Source organism: Aquarana catesbeiana, linkage group LG10, assembly GCF_042186555.1.
Source record: "Aquarana catesbeiana isolate 2022-GZ linkage group LG10, ASM4218655v1, whole genome shotgun sequence".
Lineage (NCBI taxonomy): Eukaryota > Metazoa > Chordata > Amphibia > Anura > Ranidae > Aquarana > Aquarana catesbeiana.
In genome coordinates, this window is record NC_133333.1 from 968,479 (window position 1) to 994,919 (window position 26,441).

General features: G+C 49.2%; 1 protein-coding gene across 1 annotated transcript in view; it reads left to right on the plus strand.

Annotated features, from left to right (window-relative positions):
• Positions 1–15,434, plus strand: part of EPHA8 (EPH receptor A8) — a 158,759-nt gene extending 143,325 nt beyond the window's left edge. The window contains exons 4-17 of the mRNA XM_073601410.1: positions 2,022–2,177; positions 3,807–4,142; positions 4,356–4,480; positions 4,808–4,970; positions 5,248–5,344; positions 5,422–5,489; positions 5,573–5,698; positions 5,906–6,091; positions 6,198–6,259; positions 6,681–6,890; positions 6,991–7,140; positions 7,666–7,856; positions 10,168–10,323; positions 14,463–15,434. Coding sequence (XP_073457511.1) covers positions 2,022–2,177; positions 3,807–4,142; positions 4,356–4,480; positions 4,808–4,970; positions 5,248–5,344; positions 5,422–5,489; positions 5,573–5,698; positions 5,906–6,091; positions 6,198–6,259; positions 6,681–6,890; positions 6,991–7,140; positions 7,666–7,856; positions 10,168–10,323; positions 14,463–14,577 — 2,141 coding nt within the window. The 3' untranslated portion in view covers positions 14,578–15,434. The remainder of the gene's footprint in view (positions 1–2,021; positions 2,178–3,806; positions 4,143–4,355; positions 4,481–4,807; positions 4,971–5,247; positions 5,345–5,421; positions 5,490–5,572; positions 5,699–5,905; positions 6,092–6,197; positions 6,260–6,680; positions 6,891–6,990; positions 7,141–7,665; positions 7,857–10,167; positions 10,324–14,462) is intronic.
• The last annotated feature ends 11,007 nt before the right edge of the window (positions 15,435–26,441 follow it).

The window sequence follows — 26,441 nt, forward strand, 5'->3', positions numbered from 1 at the left end:
ATGTAAGGCTGCTTACACGGCGGCTGTACATATTTTTATAAATGAGAGCAGCAAAATTACATTTGTAAAGGAAAAAAGTCATTTAAAAACGATCGCAGCTGTAATGTATTGTCGGATCCCGGCAATATAGATAAAAATCATTGTGTCTGGTATGGATATTAAGGGGGAACCCTGCACCAAAACTGAAAAAAAATGCATGTCTGGTATGGATTTTAAGGGGAACCCCGAGCCAAAATGTGAAAAAAATGGCGTAGGGGTCCCCCCTAAAATCAATACCAGACCCTTATCTGAGCACGCAACCTGGCAGGCTGCAGGAAAAGGGGGGGGGAGAGAGCGCCCCCCTCCTGAACCCTACCAGGCCACATGCCCTCAACATGGTAAGGGTGCTTTGGGGTCCCCTCCAAAACACCTTGTCCCCATGTTGATGGGGACAAGAGCCTCTTCCCCACAACCCTGCCCAGTTAGCAGCACCCCTGAAGGGCGCTGCTAGCTCAGCAACATAACTGTGAACAGATTCTCCTTCACTATGAGAGCGTCTGCAAAATCAAACTCTGACCACTAAAGCATCTGTGGCTGGTTTACCATACTGTCCAAGGGCCTGTACTGTAGCTGTATATAAAGAATCATCCTGGAGAAAATCCTAGTCTTCTGAACCTAATGAGTTCATCAGTAAGGCCTTCTGTCTCTCAGGTGAGGCCCCATCAAGGCCAGATACTGGGAAGTAGATTGAAAATAGCTCAGAGATGCCAGGGCATGGTAGGCTCTCCAGGCTGCTTCAGGAACTTCTCTGGAGGCTGCACACAGGTTCTGGTGTCCTCATCGCTATTGTGTCTCGGCTGTGCAAATTCTCCTGATGAAATGTCATGACACGTTCCTAAAATGACAACACACAGAACTCAACAAATATATATCAATCAATCAGATTATTGGATTCTCTTACCTTCTGGTTGGATTTTCAGCCTGATGATCTCACATTTCTATTTCCAGTTGCCTGGACTCCTTTAAGTGACTTTTCCATGAAGTCCTGGGGGCTGGATAGCAATGATTTGGATGTGCTGGCCATTGTCTCCCCACATTTCTGACTTTACCGGACTTATCATTTAAAGCTGAATTCCAGGCTTTTATTGTATAGATACACTGGGGGTCACTCACTTTGCACGGGCATCATTTACAGGAGGTCTTGCAATTTTCTCAATGAATGCAAGGTGGCCTCTTATTGGACAAGGCAGAGAGGGGGGTTGTGACATCACAAACTCCAAGGCACTCTGTGACTGGCACCCCTGCCCAGCAGGCACCCCCTTGTGTTTACTATGTGGTAGGGCTGCTCAGCATGGAACCCAGAAGACAGCCACAATCTGTGTAGTAGTGGTGGCTACTATGGTGATTATGGTTCATATGGTGATTATGCTACTATGGTTCAACACGTATGACATGCACATAAATACATTGTCCAAGCTGAACCAATAAAAGCTATAGCAGGAATTCAGCTGATGTTGAGTGGCCGGGTACATCATTCCTTCATTTGTTATAGCAGAACTAAAAAAATCAAATGACATGGTTTTGGCCATGTAACTACAATATACAGCAACTCACTAATATAAAGAATTCAAATGAGGATGTACAATGCCTATAATTCAGCAAATTCAGATATCTTCCTTCTTATTTGTAGCAGCAGATGAGCTTTCGGCTCCTTTTTAAAGGCTCTCAGTTTGCTTCTTTGGTGAAAGCCTCTCGCCTCCCGGCCGTTTACTGAAACATGGAAGGGTAACAGCCTTGTAATATGCAATGCAGCTTGACTGACCTAAAGTTTATAACACGCCCTTCTTATTCTCTTTTTATACAAATTTTATGGAATGATGAGCACTGAAAGCCTAGGCCAATGCCAGGAACAAATATATTAAAGTGCTCAGACCATCCTACATCTGGCCTTGGCAGGTCCTGTATCGGCCATCTTGTCTTATTGATAATGGTGTCAGTAGATGCTGTCAGGATTGTGTGTGATGACTCCTTCTCTCCTGCAGCCTGTGACCTCGGCTACTACAAGGCCTCCCCAGGAGACCAACTGTGCTCCAAGTGTCCGCCCTTCAGTCACTCTGACACATTGGCTTCCCAGATCTGTGACTGTGACCCCAACTATTACCGGGCAATGAGTGACTCTCCCATCCTCGCCTGTACACGTGAGTGGATCTATGTATTATAATGTGTAGAGCAAAACTCCATGTTGACCCACTCCTACTATATTCTTCTCAGGTCCTCCCTTCAGTATTTGTGTCCTCCATCCTTCTCAGGTCCTACACTCATCTCTATTTGTCCTCCATCCCTCACAAGCCCTCCACTTAGTGTCACTTTGTACTCAGTCTCTCTGTGTTTGCCATCGCTCAAGCCCTCAATTTTTCTAAGGCCTTCCATTTAGTCTCTGTGTGTCCTCTATCACTCTCAGGTCCTCTGCTCATTCTCCATATGTCCTCCATCTTTCTCAGGTCTTCCACCCAGTCTCTATGTTTCCTCCATTCCCCTAAGGCCCCTTTTAAGGCCCTTTATCTCTATCCTTTATCCCTCTTAGGTCTGATAATGCTTTATGTTTCCTTCATCATCCTCAGGTCTTCTGCTCAGTCTCTATGTGTCCCCAATCTCTCGAAGCCCTTATTAAGTCTCTATGTGTCCTCAATCTTTTTTTTTTTTTTTAAATCAGATTTTCTCTTTATTTATTTTTTTATACCACAACAACATATACACAAACATAACATGGAAATCAAAACACAAAAAAAGCATACACAAAGCAAAAAAAAAAAAGAAAAAAAGAATCTTTTTAAGTCCTTAATTTAGTCTCTATGTGTTTTCTATTCCTCTTGGGTCCCTTATTCAGTCTATATGTGTCCTCCATCTCACTAAGATCTTTCATTCAGTCTCTATGTGTCCTTCATCACTATCAGGTCCTCCACTCAGTAACTATGTTTCCATAATCCTTCTCATATCCTAAATTCAGTCTCTATGTATCCTCCATCTTTCTCCACTTCTCCATTCAGTCTCTATACTTCTTTAATCCTTCTCAGGTCCTCCGCTCAGTTACTGTATGCCCACAATCCTTCTCATGTCCTCAGTCCAGTATGTATGTGTCCTCTTTTCCTCCCAGGTTTTTTACTCAGTCTCTATGTGTCCTTCATTTCTCACATATCCTCCACCCAGTTGGCCTTCTCATGTTCTCCATACAGTCTCTATGTGTCCTCTTATCATTCTCGGGTCCTCTGCTCAGTCTCTATGTGTCCTCTATTACTCCTGTGTCCTCTAATCAGTCTCTGTGTGTCCTCTATCACTCTCAGGTACCTCTAATCATTCTCCATGTGTTCTCAATTCCTCTCAGGTATTCAACCCAGTCTCCATGTGTTCTTCAATCATCCATCACTCAGGTCCCCTATTCAGTCTCTGTGTGTCATATTTTCTGCCAGGTCCTCTGCTCAGTCTCTAGGTACCCTCCAATTTTCTAAGGTCTTCCATTTAGTTTGTATGTGTTCTCCATCTTTCTTAGGTCTTCTACTCAGTCTCTATGCGTTCTCAATCTCTTTAAGTCCTTATTTTAGTCTCTATTGTGTTTTCTATCTCTCTCAGTTCCTTTAATCATTCTCTATGTGTCCTCTATTACTCTCAGGTCCTCTAATCAGTCTCTGTGTGTCCTCTAATAGTCTTGGGTCCTCTTCTCAGTCTCTATGTGTCCTCAATTCCTCTCTGGTCCACTAATCAGTCTCTATGTGTCCTCTGTCCTGCTCAGGTCTTCTGATCAGTAAATCTGTGTCCTCTGATCCTCCTAGGTCCTCCCTCAGCTCCAGTCAATTTAATCTCAAGTGTAAATGGCACAACAGTAACCCTGGAGTGGAACCCACCACGGGACACAGGTGGGCGCAGGGATGTCACCTATAATGTAATTTGCCGCCGCTGTGCTTGGGATGCCGGACAGTGTGAGCCATGCGGTGGAGGAGTCCGCTATACCCCTCAACAGATGAGTCTAGCAAAGACCTCCCTTATTGTAGCCAATCTCCAGGCTCACATGAACTATACCTTCTGGGTGGAGGCCGTCAATGGTGTGTCTGACTTCAGCTTGGAGCAACGGATGTTCTCCACTGTGAATATAACTACAAATCAGGCAGGTAGGAGACTAGGCGAACTCTGCATATACTGCTGTGTAAATACCTGATATACTTCTATAAAACAGGCAGCCAGAAAACCCCAGAATAGTGTATGGGTGGAGCCAGAAAGCCATGTGACTGCACTTTGCCCCGTATCAGAGGGGCCCCCCAGACCAATGCATTTGTTTAGATAAAAGCATGAACCCTTCAGAAATGACACTCTACGTCTGTCAGCCCCTTCTCAGGTAGTCACCATTCGTAAAGAAAAGACTTCGCAGAACACCATTACGCTTGTATGGCAGGAGCCTGACCAGCCCAACGGAATTATCCTGGAATATGAGATCAAATACTTTGAAAAGGTGATTATTAATGTCTTCGCTATTTTAGTAGTAAATCATCTTTTTTGCCAATGTTTGATCATTTTTTCATCAATTCTAATTTCCAACTAAAGTGTTAGACTCTGTAAAGAAATTCCACCAATATATCCAGAGCCTTGAAGTATGACTTCAAATCGACACTTTACTAGGTAGAATGGGCTTCTCAGTATTAGGAAATTCTGGTCCTGTAGACCTGGACTGACAGGCTGGCTGATGTCATTTTCGCCATTGTCATGTGTGTTCATGTGATGTAGGTGGCACTGGTGGCTTTTTGTTTCTTGATTGCTTTGTGCTCTTCTTGGTCTCCAGGACAAGGAGATGCAGAGTTATTCCACTCTGAAGGCCAAGGAAACCAAGGCTGTAGTGACCAGCCTCAAACCATCCACCCGCTATGTCTTCCAGGTCAGGGCCCGAACCTCAGCTGGCTGTGGCAAGTTCAGCCAAACTGTAGAGATTGAGACGAGTAAAGCAAGTAAGTTTTGAAGGACAGCTGAGACCCTGACCCCTGTGTTCTGATAATGATGGTTTGTTTCTTATCCCCCAATATCCCATACAAAGCACTAACCTCCTGTGATATTGAAATGTGTATCTGATGAAATACCATAAGCTGTTATGTACATCTGTCTACACATGATAATATTTCTTATGTCAGAGTGTTCATGTCATATGTCGGCAAAACCATGGCACTGACCGGTCAGTAAATCAGTATCTAGATCCATGATGCCATCTGTTTTGTATTTTTATGACAGCGGCCCTGCGGTATGACACAATGACCATTGTCTGGATCTGTCTGACACTAATAACGGGGCTGGTTATCCTCCTGACTTTTCTAATCTGCAAAAAGCGGTAAGTGCCGAAATTCATCTCCCCGTGTTACCTGTCCACCATTTCCTAACACATGTCCTCCATATGTCTGTCCTCAGGCATTGTGGGTACAGCAAGGCCTTCCAGGACTCTGATGAGGAGAAGATGCACTATCAGAATGGACAGTGTGAGTGGAGGACAAATCCTTTCCAGTATGGTGCAGTAGAGGGTCAGGTGCTCAGTCTTCTTTATCATGTGTTTGTTCAACAGTAACCTTTACTGAACCCAAACTCTATGTGGACCCCCACACCTATGAGGACCCCTGTCAGGCTGTCCATGAGTTTGCCCGGGAGATCGAGGCCTCCAGAATTAAAATTGAGAAGATAATTGGTTCTGGTAAGTCTGACTTCTCACTGATCTGGGTTACTCTGTATGCTATATAGATATACTAAAAATGTCACCTCCTACAAAAACCCAAGCCCTTTCTATAACCCTTCTCAGTCCTGTTCATTGATGACCAAACTCTAATGTCCACCATTTTTCGCATATTTGGGGGGTTAGGAATCACAACTTAGACCATCCTGTTCTCACTCCTGTCTCTAGGGGAGTTTGGAGAGGTCTGTTACGGTCGTCTGAAACTTCCTGGAAAGCGGGAAATCCCAGTGGCCATCAAGACATTAAAAGTTGGTTACAGTGAGAAGCAGCGAAGAGACTTCCTGAGTGAAGCCAGCATCATGGCCCAGTTTGATCACCCCAATGTCATTCATCTTGAAGGTGTAGTGACCCGAAGTAAGTTCCTGAAAACAGTCCCACATGTTTCATCCAATATGGACCTAGTGGGTCAGAGTCAGGTGCTTTTTATTGCTATGTGTCTTTTCTTTTTCTGTGTTTGCAGGTAAGTTAACAATGATTGTGACAGAGTACATGGAAAATGGCTCCCTGGATACATTTCTCAGGGTAAGAACTCAAAATAAGCTTCACTGAGATGATAAACCTGTGCAGCAGATCTCCAATGGTGTCTGTCATGGAATTCCACCTTGGAGGACTCCTGGAAGCTCCACCTAGGAGGATTCCTGGAAGCTCCACTCAGGAGGACTCCTGGAAGCTCCACCATGGAGAGCTTCTGGAGGTTCCACCTGCAAATCTCTGAACCATGGAATGCATAGAATCGAGATGTTGATCTATTTCACTGATTGAAGATCATAGAGGGATTAATTGTGACTGCCTGTATGTAGTTATTCCAATCAGGAACAATAAACAGGATGGCATTAGAATAAACACTTATGTGGAAGAAGGGAAGACACACCCAGAGCGAAGGTTCTATCACAATGTCACCTCCAGATTTGGTAGGAGATTGGGGATGTATTTTGTGTTTCAGAGTCGGGATGGTCAGTTCACTATAATTCAGCTGGTTGGCGTGTTGAGGGGAATTTCTTCAGGCATGAAATATCTTTCTGATTTGGGATTTGTCCATCGGGATCTGGCCGCTCGCAACATACTGGTAAACAGCAACATGGTATGTAAAGTCTCCGACTTTGGCCTCTCTCGGATTTTGGAGGATGACCCCGAAGCTGCCTACACCACCACAGTGAGTGTCCACCATACTATCTAATATATAGAGAATTTCACTGGAAAAGAAGCAAAGTGTGATGACTAAAAAAGAAATGATCTGCTCTTTGTTTTCTCAGGGCGGTAAAATTCCCATTCGCTGGACGGCACCAGAAGCTATCACCTACCGTAAATTCTCCTCTGCCAGTGATGTGTGGAGTTACGGAATTGTCATGTGGGAAGTCCTAGCGTATGGCGAGAGACCGTACTGGAACATGACCAACCGAGATGTGTGTAGACCAATCTGCCACCAACTGATGATAATTATGACTTTCATTTATCCTCGTAGTGGGCTGGATTGAGAAGGAGAGAATGGGGCAAGGCCATGATTAATACTCATTACCAACAGAAGATGCCTCCAGATAACCTCCCAATAAAACTGAGACACTCTGCCCCATTAAATCTATCAGATGTATCAAACCAAGGATCCTAAACATGCTGCAAAGTATTTACATGCATATACCTGCTCTAAATACTCATATTACCCATAAATACCCACATTGCCTATGAATACATTACCCATAAATACCCATATTGCCCATGAATACTCCCATTGCCCATACATATGACCCATCTTACTATACTGTATATGGAGGTGGAGGGCATACCATGAGCTGGTGGAGGAGAGGGGAAGTCTTGTGAATGATCAGCAGACATAAAAGGAGAAATGTGTGTTCAGAGTGCACGGCATGTCTACTAACTGGAAGCGCTGCATTAAAGGATGAAGTGTATTAATAATGTTTTTTATGCTTTAGGTAATAAATTCGGTTGAGGAAGGTTATCGGCTTCCTGCGCCTATGGGTTGTCCCACAGCATTACACCAACTCATGCTGGACTGTTGGCAAAGAGACCGCAATGAGCGTCCACGATTCTCCCTGATCGTCAGCATTCTGGACAAACTCATCCGCAACCCGGAGCACCTGAAACTGAGCGCTACCGTCAACCGGTATGAACTGCACCCACAATATTCATTACTCCATCCTCTACTAGGGATGCACACACGTCCACCATCCCAGATCTTCTCAGAGCCCTCTGCCAGACTCACACATTCATTACACAGTTAAAGTCCAGTAGACTGAGGTGCAGAATTTGTTCTGAGATCTAATCTTCAAAGTCACAAGAAAGGTTCCAGAAGATCAAATCTCATCTGCGTTATCATTGGGAAATCTTTTATTACATTTCCTGTGAAGTTCTAACCCATATAAAACAATGAGATCCAGAAGAAGACCGATTCCATGTGATCCCAGGAATACAATTCAGAAAAAGACTGACCTCATGTGACCCCAGAAATGAGATCCACATGAAGACTGACCTCATGTGACCCCATGAATACAGAGGCTTGAAAAAGTATTCATACCCCTTGAAATTTTCCACATGTTGTCATGTTACAACCAAAAACATAAATGTATTTTATTGGGATTTTATGTGATAGACCAACACAAAGTGTCACATAATTGTGAAGTGGAAGGGAAATGGTACATGATACAAATAAATATGTGAAAAGTGTGGGGGGGGGGGGAATTTGTATTCAGCCCCCTTTACTCTGATAACTAAAATCTAGTGGAACCGATTGCCTTCAGAAGTCACCTAATTAGTAAATAGAGTCCACCTGAGTGTCATTTAATCTCAGTATAAATACAGCTGTTCTGTGAAGCCCTCAGAGGTTTGTTAGAGAACCTTAGTGAACAAACAGCATCATGAAGGCCAAGGAACACACCAGACAGGTCAGGGATAAAGTTGTGGAGAAGTATAAAGCAGGGTTAGGTTATAAAAAAAATCTCCCAAGCTTTGACCATCTCACGGACCTCTGTTCAATCCATCATCGGAAAATGGAAAGAGTATGACAAGACTGCAAACCTACCAAGACATGGCCGTCCACCTAAGCTGACCGGCCGGGCAAGGAGAGCATTCATCAGAGAAGACCCAAGAGGTCCATGGTAACTCTGGAGGAGCTGCAGAGATCCACAGCTCAGGTGGGAGAATCTGTCCACAGGACAACTATTAGTCGTGTTCTCCACAAATCTGCCCTTTATGGAAGAGTGACAAGAAGAAAGACATTGGAGAAAGAAAGTCATAAGAAGTCCTGTTTGTAGTTTGTGAGAAGCCATGTGGAGGACACAGCAAACATGTGGAAGAAGGTGATCTGGTCAGAGGAGACCAAAATTCAACTTTATGGCCTAAAAGTAAAACGCTATGTGTGGGGAAAACTAACACTGCACATCACCCTGATCACACCATCCCAAAGCTGGTAGAGACATCCTCAAAAAGACTTGCAGCTGTAATTGCAGAGAAAGGGGGTTCTACAAAGCATTGACTAAGGCGGGCTGAATACAACCCCCCCCCCCCCACACACACTTTTCACATATTTATTTGTATCATTTATCATTTTCCTTCCACTTCACAATTATGTGACACTTTGTGTTGGTCTATCACATAAAATCCCAATAAAATACATTTACGTTTGTGGTTGTAACATGACAAAATGTGGAAAATTTCAAGGGGTATGAATACTTTTTCAAGGCACTGTAGGATCCAGAAGAAGACAGAACTCATCTGACCCCAGAATGAAAATACAGAAGAAGACTGACCCCAGGAATAAAAACTAGAGGAAGATTGGTTTCATGTAACCTTGGGAAAAAGATCCAGAAGAAGACTGACCCCATCGGAACCCAGATCTAGAAGAAGACTGGCTCCATGTGACCCTAGGAATAAGATCCATAGGAAGACTAACCCCCTGTAACCCAAGGAATACAATCCAGAAGATGACTGAATTAATGTGACCCTAGGTATAAGCTCCAAATGAAGACTGACCCCATGTAACCCCAGGAATAAGCTCCAGAAGAAGACTGACCCCATGTGATCCTGGGAATTAGATGCAGAAGAAGACTGACCTCAGGTAACCCCAGGAATGGGGATCTATTATTTTGAAGTTCCAGAAATTCTCTATAATGACAGAAGATACTCAGCTGGTTTCCTGGTTCTGCTCCATTACCTCTTATTATGGGTTCCAGCAGAGGGAATGTTCCATCATTTTTACATAACTAATCTGGAGCTCAGGACTAGAAGAGCGTCCATGTGTATAGAGGGCGAGGTGGGACTTCACCAATGAGATGTTTATTAGATGATATTCGGAGAAGAAGGGATGAGTCTCGGTTATACAATATGATCATAGAGAAAAGATCTCATAAAGGTCCATAATTCACCCTGTGGCCCATGCTCCTCCATCGCCACTGATCTCATTCTCTGTTGCCTCTTAGATTCACCCACCCGCGGCTGGACCGGGGACTCTTCGATTTTGCCAGTTGTGCCACAGTGAATGACTGGCTGGACTCCATTAAGATGGGCCAGTACAAGCAGAATTTTGTGATGGGCGGTTACCGCACCCTAGGAATGGTCATGCGGATGAATATAGAGTGAGTCCGATCACCTTTACTGGCAGGGGACACAGAATACAATTCAGCCTGTCATAGGTCACCTCTTAAAGTCAGGCCACTCCCACTGCTCAATTACCCCAGTCTCATCAGATGTGAATGAACAAATGGCAAAGTTCAGCACATTTCCTAAACCTGAAGAACAACCATCTGGAAATGATTAGAACCTCAATGTCCAATCGTAAGCTGTCATTATGCAGCAGTACCTCTCAGGGGCGCTGTGTGTGTGGTTACTCAGCTGTATTCTCCCCCCTCCCCCACAGAGCAGACCTCATCCCACTGTCAGGCTGTAAGGCCCATATTAGAGCAGTCTTACCTCTTGGGGGGTAGGTGTGTTTTATGGGGCTGTCCTGACACCTGCCTGAGCCTGGAGCTGCTGACTGACACTCTGGAATGTTGCGGGAAGGGAAAGTCTTAATGAACAAAGTCTTTCATTTTCCTCCATGTAACCCTGACAGAATCTGTTTCATATTAGAGATAGGATGGCCTCTCTGGTGGTCCTACAGCCTAACACTCAGCCTGGCAGGGAGTGAATACAAGTGAATAATCGACAAACAGCGATCCCCAAGAGATAGGGTCCTGCTATTCTAACAATTCAGGAGGTAAAGTCAGATTCTTAGGATGGTTCTCTTTATCCCAGATGGTAAATCCATGAGGTTTGCCCCCATTACTGAACAAAACCCTAGTTTATACCATATACAGGCCTGGCCCGGATATCCCTCCTGTGGGCCCCAACCAGCTCAGGACAACAGCCCTTTGTGTGTACAATTCCTGAGGATCTTGTCTAGATTTTAAATGTCTTCATATTCTGGGGAGAGGGATGGGATGGGTTGGGATCAAACACTAGATTGGGCATCTGGTTACATGAATGTGGGATGACATCGGGCCTGCAAGAATATTGGTTGCCTGGTTGGGCTCACAATGTGAGTAGAGGTACCAAGCCTCATCCCATGATCTGACCCTCTAGATTCCACATTGACCAACTACATTATATATAATGGAATGGAATCTCATGGGGGAGGGAGAAAATACTCTAGAGAAATATGTAGCAAATCCAAAATGTGGTTCTAAGCCAATCAGAAACAGTCTATGTGCCGGTTCATGTGGGCCGTGTCGCTGGCTAGCAATGGAAGATTGGATATGATGGATGGAAGTTCTCCGGGATCCTGTGACCTCCATAGTCAGATTCTGGCGGGAGTGCTGAGAACCTTGCAGTGTTCATTTTGATGTCAAATTTGGATTTAGTTTTAGTCTGAGTCTTTTGACTAAAATGCCATTTTAGTTTTAGTCGTGTTTTAGTCAAATAAAATAGTGTTAATTTTGTTGCCAAGAATATTTTCATTGACAAATTTAACACTGGAGCCTTGTCACTTCCCTAGAACCCCCATAGTAGAGAGCAGTGCGGGGACTCTAGTACTCTTCCTATGACAATGTTGGATGGTGTGGGGACTCTAATACTTCTCATATGATAATGGCAGTTGGTACGGGGACTCTAATACTTCTCATATGACAATGGCAGTTGGTGCGAGGACTCTAGTATTCTTCATATGACAATGGCAGTTGGTACAGGGACTCTAGTAGTCTTCATATGACAATGGCAGTTGGTACGGGGACTCTAGTAGTCTTCATATGACAATGGCAGTTGGTACGGGGACTCTAGTAGTCTTCATATGACAATGGCAGTTGGTACGGGGATCTAGTAGTCTTCATATGACAATGGTGGTTGGTGCAGGGACTTTAGTAGTCTTCATATGACAATGGCAGTTGGTACGGGGACTCTAGTAGTCTTCATATGACAATGGCAGTTGGTACGGGGATCTAGTAGTCTTCATATGACAATGGCGGTTGGTGCAGGGACTTTAGTAGTCTTCATATGACAATGGCAGTTGGTACGGGGATCTAGTAGTCTTCATATGACAATGGTGGTTGGTGCAGGGACTTTAGTAGTCTTCATATGACAATGGCAGTTGGTACGGGGACTCTAGTACTCCTCATATGACAATGGCAGTTGGTACGGGGACTCTAGTAGTCTTCATATGACAATAGCGGTTGGTGCGGGAACTTTAGTACTCCTTATATGACAATGGCAGTTGGTAAGGGGACTCTAGTACTCCTCATATGACAATGGCGGTTGGTGCGAGGACACTAGTAGTCTTCATATGACAATGGCAGTTAGTACAGGGACTCTAGTAGTCTTCATATGACAATGGCGGTTGGTGCGAGGACACTAGTAGTCTTCATATGACAATAGCGGTTGGTGCGAGGACTCTAGTATTCTTCATATGACAATAACGGTTGGTGCGAGGACTCTAGTAGTCTTCATATGACAATGGCAGTTAGTACAGGGACTCTAGTAGTCTTCATATGACAATGGCGGTTGGTGCGAGGACACTAGTAGTCTTCATATGACAATAGCGGTTGGTGCGAGGACTCTAGTAGTCTTCATATGACAATGGCAGTTGGTACGGGGACTCTAGTAGTCTTCATATGACAATAGCGGTTGGTGCGAGGACTCTAGTAGTCTTCATATGACAATGGCGGTTGGTGAGGGGACTTTACTAGTCTTCATATGACAATGGCAGCTGGTACGGGGATCTAGTAGTCTTCATATGACAATGGCAGCTGGTACGGGGACTCTAGTAGTCTTCATATGACAATGGCGGTTGGTGAGGGGACTTTAGTAGTCTTCATATGACAATGGCAGCTGGTATGGGGACTCTAGTAGTCTTCATATGACAATGGCGGTTGGTGGGGGGACTCTAGTAGTCTTCATATGACAATGGCAGTTGGTACGGGGACTCTAGTAGTCTTCATATGACAATGGCAGTTGGTACGGGGACTCTAGTAGTCTTCATATGACAATAGCGGTTGGTACGGGGACTCTAGTAGTCTTCATATGACAATAGCGGTTGGTGCGAGGACTCTAGTAGTCTTCATATGACAATGGCGGTTGGTGAGGGGACTTTAGTAGTCTTCATATGACAATGGCAGCTGGTACGGGGACTCTAGTAGTCTTCATATGACAATGGCAGTTGGTACGGGGATCTAGTAGTCTTCATATGACAATGGCGGTTGGTGAGGGGACTTTAGTAGTCTTCATATGACAATGGCAGCTGATACGGGGACTCTAGTAGTCTTCATATGACAATGGCGGTTGGTGAGGGGACTCTAGTAGTCTTCATATGACAATGGCAGTTGGTACGGGGATCTAGTAGTCTTCATATGACAATGGCAGTTGGTACGGGGATCTAGTAGTCTTCATATGACAATGGCGGTTGGTGAGGGGACTTTAGTAGTCTTCATATGACAATGGCAGCTGATACGGGGACTCTAGTAGTCTTCATATGACAATGGCGGTTGGTACGGGGACTCTAGTAGTCTTCATATGACAATGGCGGTTGGTGAGGGGACTCTAGTAGTCTTCATATGACAATGGCAGTTGGTACGGGGACTCTAGTAGTCTTCATATGACAATGGCAGCTGGTACGGGGACTCTAGTAGTCTTCATATGACAATGGCGGTTGGTGAGGGGACTCTAGTAGTCTTCATATGACAATGGCAGCTGGTACGGGGACTCTAGTAGTCTTCATATGACAATGGCGGTTGGTGAGGGGACTCTAGTAGTCTTCATATGACAATGGCGGTTGGTGAGGGGACTCTAGTAGTCTTCATATGACAATGGCAGTTGATACGGGGACTCTAGTAGTCTTCATATGACAATGGCGGTTGGTACGGGGACTCTAGTAGTCTTCATATGACAATGGCAGCTGGTACGGGGACTCTAGTAGTCTTCATATGACAATGGCGGTTGGTGAGGGGACTCTAGTAGTCTTCATATGACAATGGCAGTTGGTACGGGGACTCTAGTAGTCTTCATATGACAATGGCAGCTGGTACGGGGACTCTAGTAGTCTTCATATGACAATGGCGGTTGGTGAGGGGACTCTAGTAGTCTTCATATGACAATGGCAGTTGATACGGGGACTCTAGTAGTCTTCATATGACAATGGCGGTTGGTGAGGGGACTCTAGTATTCTTCATATGACAATGGCAGTTGGTACGGGGACTCTAGTAGTGTTGGATGGTGCGGGTCGCTTACACTTGTTGTATCTTCTCTGCAGGGACATTCGGAGACTTGGCATCACTCTGATAGGACACCAGAAGAAGATCCTCACCAGTATCCAGATCATGAGGGCTCAGCTCATCAACACATTAGGACCCAGAATGCACTTGTGATAAAGACTCTGAATGAGCCCGATACCTGAATGTGCGAAGAGGACCTGTTTCCTCTCCGGTCCGGAGATCATGTGACTGAGAGGCCATCAGACCAGCCATCGGGCTTCCTCTCTTAACTCATTGCAGCCATCGTGTTCCGGGTCCCCGTGTGATGTGTTTACATAGAGATCTCTTTGTGCTGCGGTCTCGATATAGCAATAGTATATCTCGGAAATACAGGGTGCTTTATGTATACAGGGTGGAGCCATGCCTTGCGGGCCTGTGTGCCGACCTATGGAATCTATCATGGATTCCACTGAGCCCACCCCCGCTAGGTGTGCCGACCTATAGAATCTCATATGGATTCCATTAACCTCACTGGCTGTGTGTACCTACCGAATCTCACATGGATTCCAGTGCTGGGTGTACCAGCCAATGAAATATGACATGGACTTCAGTGAGCCCTCCCCCGCTGGGTGTGCCAGCCAATGAAATATGACATGGACTTCAGTGAGCCCTCCCCCGCTGGGTGTGCCAGCCAATGAAATATGACATGGACTTCAGTGAGCCCTCCCCCGCTGGGTGTGCCAGCCAATGAAATATGACATGGACTTCTCCGGAGACCCTGATATGATGTCAGTGGATCTCCTGTGTTCAGTATGACCTCTGTGTGCGTCGGGGGAGGGGGTCATTCTGTGGTTATTTTATGCTGAGCTCCTCCCCCTCCAGAATGGCCGCTAGGAGAACGCTGTTTTCATGTTATCACCAACTGCACTTTTTATATTTTATTCTGTGATGGCAGGAAGATGGCGGCTCACATTGTGCAATAGAAGGGCAAGTGTGCAATATTGTTCTGGGGGAAATCAGAGGCCTTCCTATATACAGAGGTCCTATATACAGAGGTCCTATATATAAGGTCCTATCTACAGAGATCCTATATACAGAGATCCTATATATAAGGTCCTATATACAGAGGTCCTATATACAGAGATCCTATATATAAGGTCCTATATACAGAGGTTCTATATACAGAGGTATTATATACAGAGGTCCTATATACAGAGGTCCTATATACAAAGGTCCTATATACAGAGGTTCTATATACAGAGGTCCTATATACAAAGGTCCTATATACAGAGGTCCTATATACAGAGGTCCTATATACAGAGGTTCTATATACAGAGGTCCTATATACAGAGGTTCTATATACAGAGGTCCTGTATACAGAGATCCTATATACAGAGGTCCTATATACAGAGGTTCTATATATACAGAGGTCCTATATACAGAGATCCTATATATAAGGTCCTATATACAGAGATCCTATATATAAGGTCCTATATACAGAGATCCTATATACAGAGATCCTATATATAAGGTCCTATATACAGAGGTCCTATATACAGAGATCCTATATATAAGGTCCTATATACAGAGGTTCTATATACAGAGGTCCTATATACAGAGGTCCTATATACAGAGGTCCTATATACAGAGGTTCTATATATACAGAGGTCCTATATACAGAGATCCTATATATAAGGTCCTATATACAGAGATCCTATATATAAGGTCCTATATACAGAGGTCCTATATACAGAGATCCTATATATAAGGTCCTATATACAGAGGTCCTATATACAGAGATCCTATATATAAGGTCCTATATACAGAGGTCCTATATATAAGGTCCTATATACAGAGGTCCTATATACAGAGGTCCTATATACAGAGGTTCTATATACAGAGGTTCTATAACAGAGGTCCTATATACAGAGGTTCTATATACAGAGGTTCTATATACAGAGGTTCTATATACAAAGTCCTATATACAAAGGTTCTGTATACATAGGGTGGAATACGTGGCGCCTATTTTAAAACCATATGATACAATACGCAGGTTGCGGCCCCTATTCTAGAACCATACGGTGCAATACGCAGGTTGCGGCCCCTATTCTAGAACCATACGGTGCAATACGCAGGTTGCGGCCCCTATTCTAGAACCATAAGATACAATACGCAGGTTGCGGCCCCTATTCTAGAACCATACGGTGCAATACGCAGGTTGCGGCCCCTATTCTAGAACCATATGATACAATACGCAGGTTGCGGCCCCTATTCTAGAACCATACGGTGCAATACACAGGTTGCGGCCCCTATTCTAGAACCATAAGATACAATACGCAGGTTGCGGCCCCTATTCTAGAACCATACGGTGCAATACGCAGGTTGCGGCCCCTATTCTAGAACCATATGATACAATACGCAGGTTGCGGCCCCTATTCTAGAACCATACGGTGCAATACGCAGGTTGCGGCCCCTATTCTAGAACCATACGGTGCAATACGCAGGTTGCGGCCCCTATTCTAGAACCATATGATACAATACGCAGGTTGCGGCCCCTATTCTAGAACCATATGATACAATACGCAGGTTGCGGCCCCTATTCTAGAACCATACGGTGCAATACGCAGGTTGTGGCCCCTATTCTAGAACACCCCCCCCCCCCCGGTCAGACGGATCTGATGAATTATTTATGAGATTTTTCTATATGTCTGAAGCCCCGCCCCCGGCGGGGGCAGGAATTCCCGCCTCTATATTACAATCATGCTGGGTATTTTCTACCTTTATATTTAGGGGGGACCACCCCCGAGGCACACCTCCAGGCCAGGCCCCGCCCCCGGATGGACATCCACACCTGTATATAAAGGACATTTTTGGACATTTTCCAGCTTCCATCTGATACTGGAGAACGCAGGGCGGCCGAGATCCGAAACGCACAGATCTGGTCATCGGCAGCCCTCCGTTCCACCCCAAACTCTTCAGACGGGACCCCCAATGTGGGGCGCTCTGTCTCTGCTCTGGAAATACGGGTCTCACACCACGGACACTCAAACTCACCAAATGAACCATGGAGGGCGCCCCCTATCTGTTGGGTATACATGGCGTCCACTCTGAGCGATGGGAATTGAGCCAGCCATGTGATTGGCTGCTTACCAAAGACTGGAGACCGATGTGTGATTGGACGCCTTCGGTGCCATCAGCTGCTCCTCATATCCAGATGGCACTGAAAGGGTTAAGAGACGGCGGTGTGCCGCAGATTTGGTGGAGGGTCCATTTCACCATCGCTGCTGTTGGTGTCACGCCGCGCATTCTGTGCCAGAACGGCCCCAACATGACAATTACCTCAATGACAACAAGTATTGCTGCTTCGATCGATCCCAGTCCCTGGATTCCAATTCACCCATTTGGAGTGAAAATTGGAGACTTTTCCTGGTTGCCGGCAGCGCCGGGTACCCCGAATTCTCATATCCGACTGTCTGATTATTGGGGGGTCCACAAACATGGCTGCCAATAGTTGTGTCACCATCATATAAAACATTCCTAAAGTACATTCCCCTAAAAACCGCCTAGTGGGGGCCCCTGATTGAGATACCCCGGATCTGGGCACAGCTATGGCTATCACCCCTTAGAACTGACACCCCTAGCAGACACAGTCCCTCCTTCCTAAATGCTACAGAGTACATAGACCCCTACACTGGGCAGATGTCCCCACCCTATGCTAGTCACCAGTCCCCCCTACACCGGGCAGATGTCCCCACCCTATGCTAGTCACCAGTCCCCCCTACACCGGGCAGATGTCCCCACCCTATGCTAGTCACCAGTCCCCCCCTATACCAGGCAGATGTCCCCACCCTATGCTAGTCACCAGTCCCCCCTACATCGGGCAGATGTCCCCACCCTATGCTAGTCACCAGTCCCCCCTACACCAGGCAGATGTCCCCACCCTATGCTAGTCACCAGTCCCCCCTACACCGGGCAGATGTCCCCACCCTATGCTAGTCACCAGTCCCCCCTACACTGGGCAGATGTCCCCACCCTATGCTAGTCACCAGTCCCCCCTACACCAGGCAGATGTCCCCACCCTATGCTAGTCACCAGTCCCCCCTACACCGGGCAGATGTCCCCACCCTATGCTAGTCACCAGTCCCCCCTACACTGGGCAGATGTCCCCACCCTATGCTAGTCACCAGTCCCCCCTACACTGGGCAGATGTCCCCACCCTATGCTAGTCACCAGTCCCCCCCTACACCGGGCAGATGTCCCCAACCTATGCTAGTCACCAGTCCCCCCCTATACCGGGCAGATGTCCCCACCCTATGCTAGTCACCAGTCCCCCCTATACCAGGCAGATGTCCCCCCTACACTAGTCACCAGTCCCCCCCTATACCAGGCAGATGTCCCCACCCTATGCTAGTCACCAGTCCCCCCTACACTAGTCACCAGTCCCCCCCTACACCGGGCAGATGTCCCCACCCTATGCTAGTCACCAGTCCCCCCTACACTGGGCAGATGTCCCCACCCTATGCTAGTCACCAGTCCCCCCCTATACCAGGCAGATGTCCCCCCTACACTAGTCACCAGTCCCCCCCTATACCAGGCAGATGTCCCCACCCTATGCTAGTCACCAGTCCCCCCTACACCGGGCAGATGTCCCCACCCTATGCTAGTCACCAGTCCCCCCTATACCAGGCAGATGTCCCCCCTACACTAGTCACCAGTCCCCCCCTATACCAGGCAGATGTCCCCCCTACACTAGTCACCAGTCCCCCCTATACCGGGCAGATGTCCCCACCCTATGCTAGTCACCAGTCCCCCCTACACCGGGCAGATGTCCCCACCCTATGCTAGTCACCAGTCCCCCCTACACCAGGCAGATGTCCCCACCCTATGCTAGTCACCAGTCCCCCCCTATACCGGGCAGATGTCCCCACCCTATGCTAGTCACCAGTACCCCCCTATACCAGGCAGATGTCCCCACCCTACACTAGTCACCAGTCCCCCCCTATACCGGGCAGATGTCCCCACCCTACACTAGTCACCAGTCCCCCCTATACCGGGCAGATGTCCCCCCTACACTAGTCACCAGTCCCCCCCTATACCGGGCAGATGACCCCCCTACACTAGTCACCAGTCCCCCCCTATACCGGGCAGATGTCCCCACCCTACACTAGTCACCAGTCCCCCCTATACCAGGCAGATGTCCCCACCCTATGCTAGTCACCATTTCCCCCCCTACACCGGGCAGATGTCCCCCCTACACTAGTCACAGTCCCCCCCTATACCGGGCAGATGTCCCCACCCTATGCTAGTCACCAGTCCCCCCTACATCGGGCAGATGTCCCCACCCTATGCTAGTCACCATTTCCCCCCCTACACCGGGCAGATGTCCCCCCTACACTAGTCACAGTCCCCCCTATACCGGGCAGATGTCCCCACCCTATGCTAGTCACCAGTCCCCCCTACACCGGGCAGACGTCCCCACCCTATGCTAGTCACCAGTCTCCCCTACACTGGGCAGATGTCCCCACCCTATGCTAGTCACCAGTCCCCCCCTATACCGGGCAGATGTCCCCCCTACACTAGTCACCAGTCCCCCCCTATACCGGGCAGATGTCCCCACCCTATGCTAGTCACCAGTCTCCCCTACACTGGGCAGATGTCCCCACGCTATGCTAGTCACCAGTCCCCCCCTATACCGGGCAGATGTCCCCACCCTATGCTAGTCACCAGTCCCCCCCTATACCGGGCAGATGTCCCCACCCTACACTAGTCACCAGTCCCCCCCTATACCGGGCAGATGTCCCCCCTACACTAGTCACCAGTCCCCCCCTATACCGGGCAGATGTCCCCACCCTATGCTAGTCACCAGTCCCCCCCTACACCGGGCAGATGTCCCCACCCTATGCTAGTCACCAGTCCCCCCCTACACCGGGCAGATGTCCCCACCCTATGCTAGTCACCAGTCCCCCCTATACCGGGCAGATGTCCCCACCCTACACTAGTCACCAGTCCCCCCCTATACCGGGCAGATGTCCTCACCCTACACTAGTCACCAGTCCCCCCCTATACCGGGCAGATGTCCCCCCTACACTAGTCACCAGTCCCCCCCTACACTGGGCAGATGTCCCCCCTACACTAGTCACCAGTCCCCCCCTATACCGGGCAGATGTCCCCCCTACACTAGTCACCAGTCCCCCCCTACACTGGGCAGATGTCCCCACCCTACACTAGTCACCAGTCCCCCCCTACACCGGGCAGATGTCCCCACCCTATGCTAGTCACCAGTCCCCCCCTACACCGGGCAGATGTCCCCACCCTATGCTAGTCACCAGTCCCCCCCTACACCGGGCAGATGTCCCCACCCTATGCTAGTCACCAGTCCCCCCCTATACCGGGCAGATGTCCCCCCTACACTAGTCACCAGTCCCCCCCTACACCGGGCAGATGTCCCCCCTACACTAGTCACCAGTCCCCCCCTACACCGGGCAGATGTCCCCCCTACACTAGTCACCAGTCCCCCCCTATACCGGGCAGATGTCCCCCCTACACTAGTCACCAGTCCCCCCCTACACCGGGCAGATGTCCCCACCCTATGCTAGTCACCAGTCCCCCCCTACATCGGGCAGATGTCCCCACCCTATGCTAGTTACCAGTCCCCCCCTATACCGGGCAGATGTCCCCCCTACACTAGTCACCAGTCCCCCCCTACACTGGGCAGATGTCCCCACCCTACACTAGTCACCAGTCCCCCCCTATGGGCAGATGTCCCCACCCTACACTAGTCACCAGTCCCCCCCTATGGGCAGATGTCCCCACCCTACACTAGTCACCAGTCCCCCCCTATACCGGGCAGATGTCCCCCCTACACTAGTCACCAGTCCCCCCTATACTGGGCAGATGTCCCCCCTACACTAGTCACCAGTCCCCCCTATACTGGGCAGATGTCCCCCTACACTAGTCACCAGTCCCCCTTACACTGGGCAGATGTCCCCACCCTACACTAGTCACCAGTCCCCCCCTATACCGGGCAGATGTCCCCCCTACACTAGTCACCAGTCCCCCCCTATACCGGGCAGATGTCCCCACCCTATGCTAGTCACCAGTCCCCCCCTACACCGGGCAGATGTCCCCACCCTATGCTAGTCACCAGTCCCCCCCTATACCGGGCAGATGTCCCCCCTACACTAGTCACCAGTCCCCCCCTACACCGGGCAGATGTCCCCACCCTATGCTAGTCACCAGTCCCCCCCTATACCGGGCAGATGTCCCCGCCCTATGCTAGTCACCAGTCCCCCCCTATACCGGGCAGATGTCCCCCCTACACTAGTCACCAGTCCCCCCGTACACTGGGCAGATGTCCCCCCTACACTAGTCACCAGTCCCCCCCTATACCGGGCAGATGTCCCCCCTACACTAGTCACCAGTCCCCCCCTACACCGGGCAGATGTCCCCACCCTATGCTAGTCACCAGTCCCCCCCTATACCGGGCAGATGTCCCCCCTACACTAGTCACCAGTCCCCCCCTACACCGGGCAGATGTCCCCCCTACACTAGTCACCAGTCCCCCCCTATACCGGGCAGATGTCCCCCCTACACTAGTCACCAGTCCCCCCCTACACCGGGCAGATGTCCCCACCCTATGCTAGTCACCAGTCCCCCCCTATACCGGGCAGATGTCCCCCCTACACTAGTCACCAGTCCCCCCCTACATCGGGCAGATGTCCCCACCCTATGCTAGTCACCAGTCCCCCCCTATACCGGGCAGATGTCCCCCCTACACTAGTCACCAGTCCCCCCCTACACCGGGCAGATGTCCCCACCCTATGCTAGTCACCAGTCCCCCCCTACACCGGGCAGATGTCCCCACCCTATACTAGTCACAAGTCCCCCCCTATACCGGGCAGATGTCCCCACCCTACACTAGTCACCAGTCCCCCCCTATACCGGGCAGATGTCCCCACCCTACACTAGTCACCAGTCCCCCCCTATACCGGGCAGATGTCCCCCCTACACTAGTCACCAGTCCCCCCCTACATCGGGCAGATGTCCCCACCCTATGCTAGTCACCAGTCCCCCCCTATACCGGGCAGATGTCCCCCCTACACTAGTCACCAGTCCCCCCCTACACCGGGCAGATGTCCCCACCCTATGCTAGTCACCAGTCCCCCCCTACACCGGGCAGATGTCCCCACCCTATACTAGTCACAAGTCCCCCCCTATACCGGGCAGATGTCCCCACCCTACACTAGTCACCAGTCCCCCCCTATACCGGGCAGATGTCCCCACCCTACACTAGTCACCAGTCCCCCCCTATACCGGGCAGATGTCCCCCCTACACTAGTCACCAATCCCCCCCTATACCGGGCAGATGTCCCCACCCTACACTAGTCACCAGTCCCCCCCTATACCGGGCAGATGTCCCCCCTACACTAGTCACCAGTCCCCCCCTACACTGGGCAGATTTCCCAACCCTATGCTAGTCACCAGTCCCCCCCCTACACCGGGCAGATGTCCCCACCCTACACTAGTCACCAGTCCCCCCCTACACCGGGCAGATGTCCCCACCCTACACTAGTCACCAGTCCCCCCCTATACCGGGCAGATGTCCCCACCCTACACTAGTCACCAGTCCCCCCCTATACCGGGCAGATGTCCCCCCTACACTAGTCACCAGTCCCCCCCTATACCGGGCAGATGTCCCCACCCTACACTAGTCACCAGTCCCCCCCTATACCGGGCAGATGTCCCCACCCTACACTAGTCACCAGTCCCCCCTATACCGGGCAGATGTCCCCCCTACACTAGTCACCAGTCCCCCCCTATACCGGGCAGATGTCCCCACCCTACACTAGTCACCAGTCCCCCCCTACACCGGGCAGATGTCCCCACCCTACACTAGTCACCAGTCCCCCCCTATACCGGGCAGATGTCCCCACCCTACACTAGTCACCAGTCCCCCCCTATACCGGGCAGATGTCCCCACCCTACACTAGTCACCAGTCCCCCCCTATACCGGGCAGATGTCCCCCCTACACTATTTACCAGTCCCCCCCTATACCGGGCAGATGTCCCCACCCTATGCAGGTCACCAGTCCCCCCCTATACCGGGCAGATGTCCCCCCTACACTAGTCACCAGTCCCCCCTACACCGGGCAGATGTCCCCCCTACACTAGTCACCAGTCCCCCCCTACACCGGGCAGATGTCCCCACCCTATGCTAGTCACCAGTCCCCCCCTATACCGGGCAGATGTCCCCACCCTACACTAGTCACCAGTCCCCCCCTATACCGGGCAGATGTCCCCCCTACACTAGTCATCAGTCCCCCCCTACACTGGGCAGATGTCCCCCTACACTAGTCACCAGTCCCCCCCTACACCGGGCAGATGTCCCCCCTACACTAGTCACCAGTCCCCCCCTATACCGGGCAGATGTCCCCACCCTATGCTAGTCACCAGTCCCCCTTACACTGGGCAGATGTCCCCCCTACACTAGTCACCAGTCCCCCCCTATACCGGGCAGATGTCCCCCCTACACTAGTCACCAGTCCCCCCCTATACCGGGCAGATGTCCCCACCCTATGCTAGTCACCAGTCCCCCTTACACTGGGCAGATGTCCCCCCTACACTAGTCACCAGTCCCCCCCTATACCGGGCAGATGTCCCCCCTACACTAGTCACCAGTCCCCCCTATACCGGGCAGATGTCCCCCTACACTAGTCACCAGTCCCCCCCTATACCGGGCAGATGTCCCCCTACACTAGTCACCAGTCCCCCCCTACACCGGGCAGATGTCCTCACCCTATGCTAGTCACCAGTCCCCCTTACACTGGGCAGATGTCCCCCCTACACTAGTCACCAGTCCCCCCTACACCGGGCAGATGTCCCCCTACACTAGTCACCAGTCCCCCCTATACCGGGCAGATGTCCCCCTACACTAGTCACCAGTCCCCCTTACACTGGGCAGATGTCCCCCCTACACTAGTCACCAGTCCCCCCCTACACCGGGCAGATGTCCCCCCTAATCAGTGGTCAGGAGCCCCCCTTTGTGGCAGTCCAGGGTCTCCCTTCTTGCAGCGGTTTGGGCCCCCCTTGTACCCGGGCCGTGTTATACCCAGAAGGTGGCGCCCTCACAATCTGCACTGACAGGACGTCTGCTGACACCTATCACAGCACATCTACAACTCCCATCATCCTGAACTGGAAGTTTTCTATCATTTCTTCCCATGGAAGATCCAGAGGACGTGTCATGTTTATTATGTATGACATCATCAGGAGAAACCTTGTGACATCATCTTCTTTGTTACATCATGGAGACTCTTCCTATGTTATCATTGGAATAAAGTGACATTCTGAGAACCTGGTGTGTTTGTATGATAGGGGGAGGGGGGGTCCACCACACTGCACAATTCATCCTTATAGGGGTCCCCAGACTTCCAGGTAGAAGCACAGCTGAGATGTTAGTAACGGGCCATGTTCTCCAGACTTCCAGGTAGAGGCACAGTGGTGATATAATTATTAGAAGGCCATGTTCTCCAGACTTCCAGGTAGAGGCACAGTGGTGATATAATTATTAGAAGGCCATGTTCTCCAGACTTCCAGGTAGAGGCACAGTGGTGATATAATTATTAGAAGGCCATGTTCTCCAGACTTCCAGGTAGAGGCACAGTGGTGATATAATTATTAGAAGGCCATGTTCTCCAGACTTCCAGGTAGAGGCACAGTGGTGATATAATTATTAGAAGGCCATGTTCTCCAGACTTCCAGGTAGAGGCACAGTGGTGATATAATTATTAGAAGGCCATGTTCTCCAGACTTCCAGGTAGAGGCACAGTGGTGATATAATTATTAGAAGGCCATGTTCTCCAGACTTCCAGGTAGAGGCACAGTGGTGATATAATTATTAGAAGGCCATGTTCTCCAGACTTCCAGGTAAAGGCACAGTGGTGATATAATTATTAGAAGGCCATGTTCTCCAGACTTCCAGGTAGAGGCACAGTGGTGATATAATTATTAGAAGGCCATGTTCTCCAGACTTCCAGGTAGAGGCACAGTGGTGATATAATTATTAGAAGGCCATGTTCTCCAGACTTCCAGGTAGAGGCACAGTGGTGATATAATTATTAGAAGGCCATGTTCTCCAGACTTCCAGGTAGAGGCACTTGGTCTCAGGTGAAATATCCAATCAGAGGATGGCAGGAAGCCCCTGGAAGGTCCTCTGATGAAGAGGGTGACGCTCATTATATAGATGGGGAGACGGGTGAGAATCGGGTGATCAGGAGACGTTTTCTTCCTGGAGCCCCCCCCCCCCCCTGGGAATTCAGTCATTATCATGGAAGGTCTCCGTAGGAGAAGACCTTTATTCTGAGGATTGGAGGAGGCCATGATTACACACAATCTGTGGGACGCCGATTATCGGATGATAAGCAGACGCTCGCTTTGCGATCAGATTAAACAAATGAGCGAAGGATTGTGTGCGGAGTATTAACATCCCGGATTTCACAGATTGTCTCCTGCGGGAGAGGAAATTGTCTGTCGGTACCCAACGGCTCACCGCCTAATGGCTACAGGAAGATCTTCGGGACGGCGGCAGGGAAGGGGTTACAGAAAGATAACAAGAAGACCATCAACTGTATTCTAATTCAATATACTGCAATCCTTCCCGATGTACCCCTCCCCCATGTGGGGGGCACTGGTTAGGATAGGACGGTCCTCTGTCCCTCTGACACCCCAGGCTGACATACAGTGGCTAGAAAAAGTATTCATACCCCCTTCCCACATTTTGTCAGGTTACACCCAAAAATGTAAATTTATTTTATTGGGATTTTATGTGACAGACCAACACAAAGTGTCACATAATTGTGAAGTGGAAGGAAAATGACAAATTATACAAATAAATATGTGAAAAGTGTGTGTGTGGGGGGGGAGGGGCATTTGTATGGCGCCCCCTGGAGTCAATACTTTGTAGAACCCCCTTTCTCTACAAGTCTTTTTGGGGATGTCTCTACCAGCTTCCCTGTCCCTGCTGAAGAAAACCATCCCCA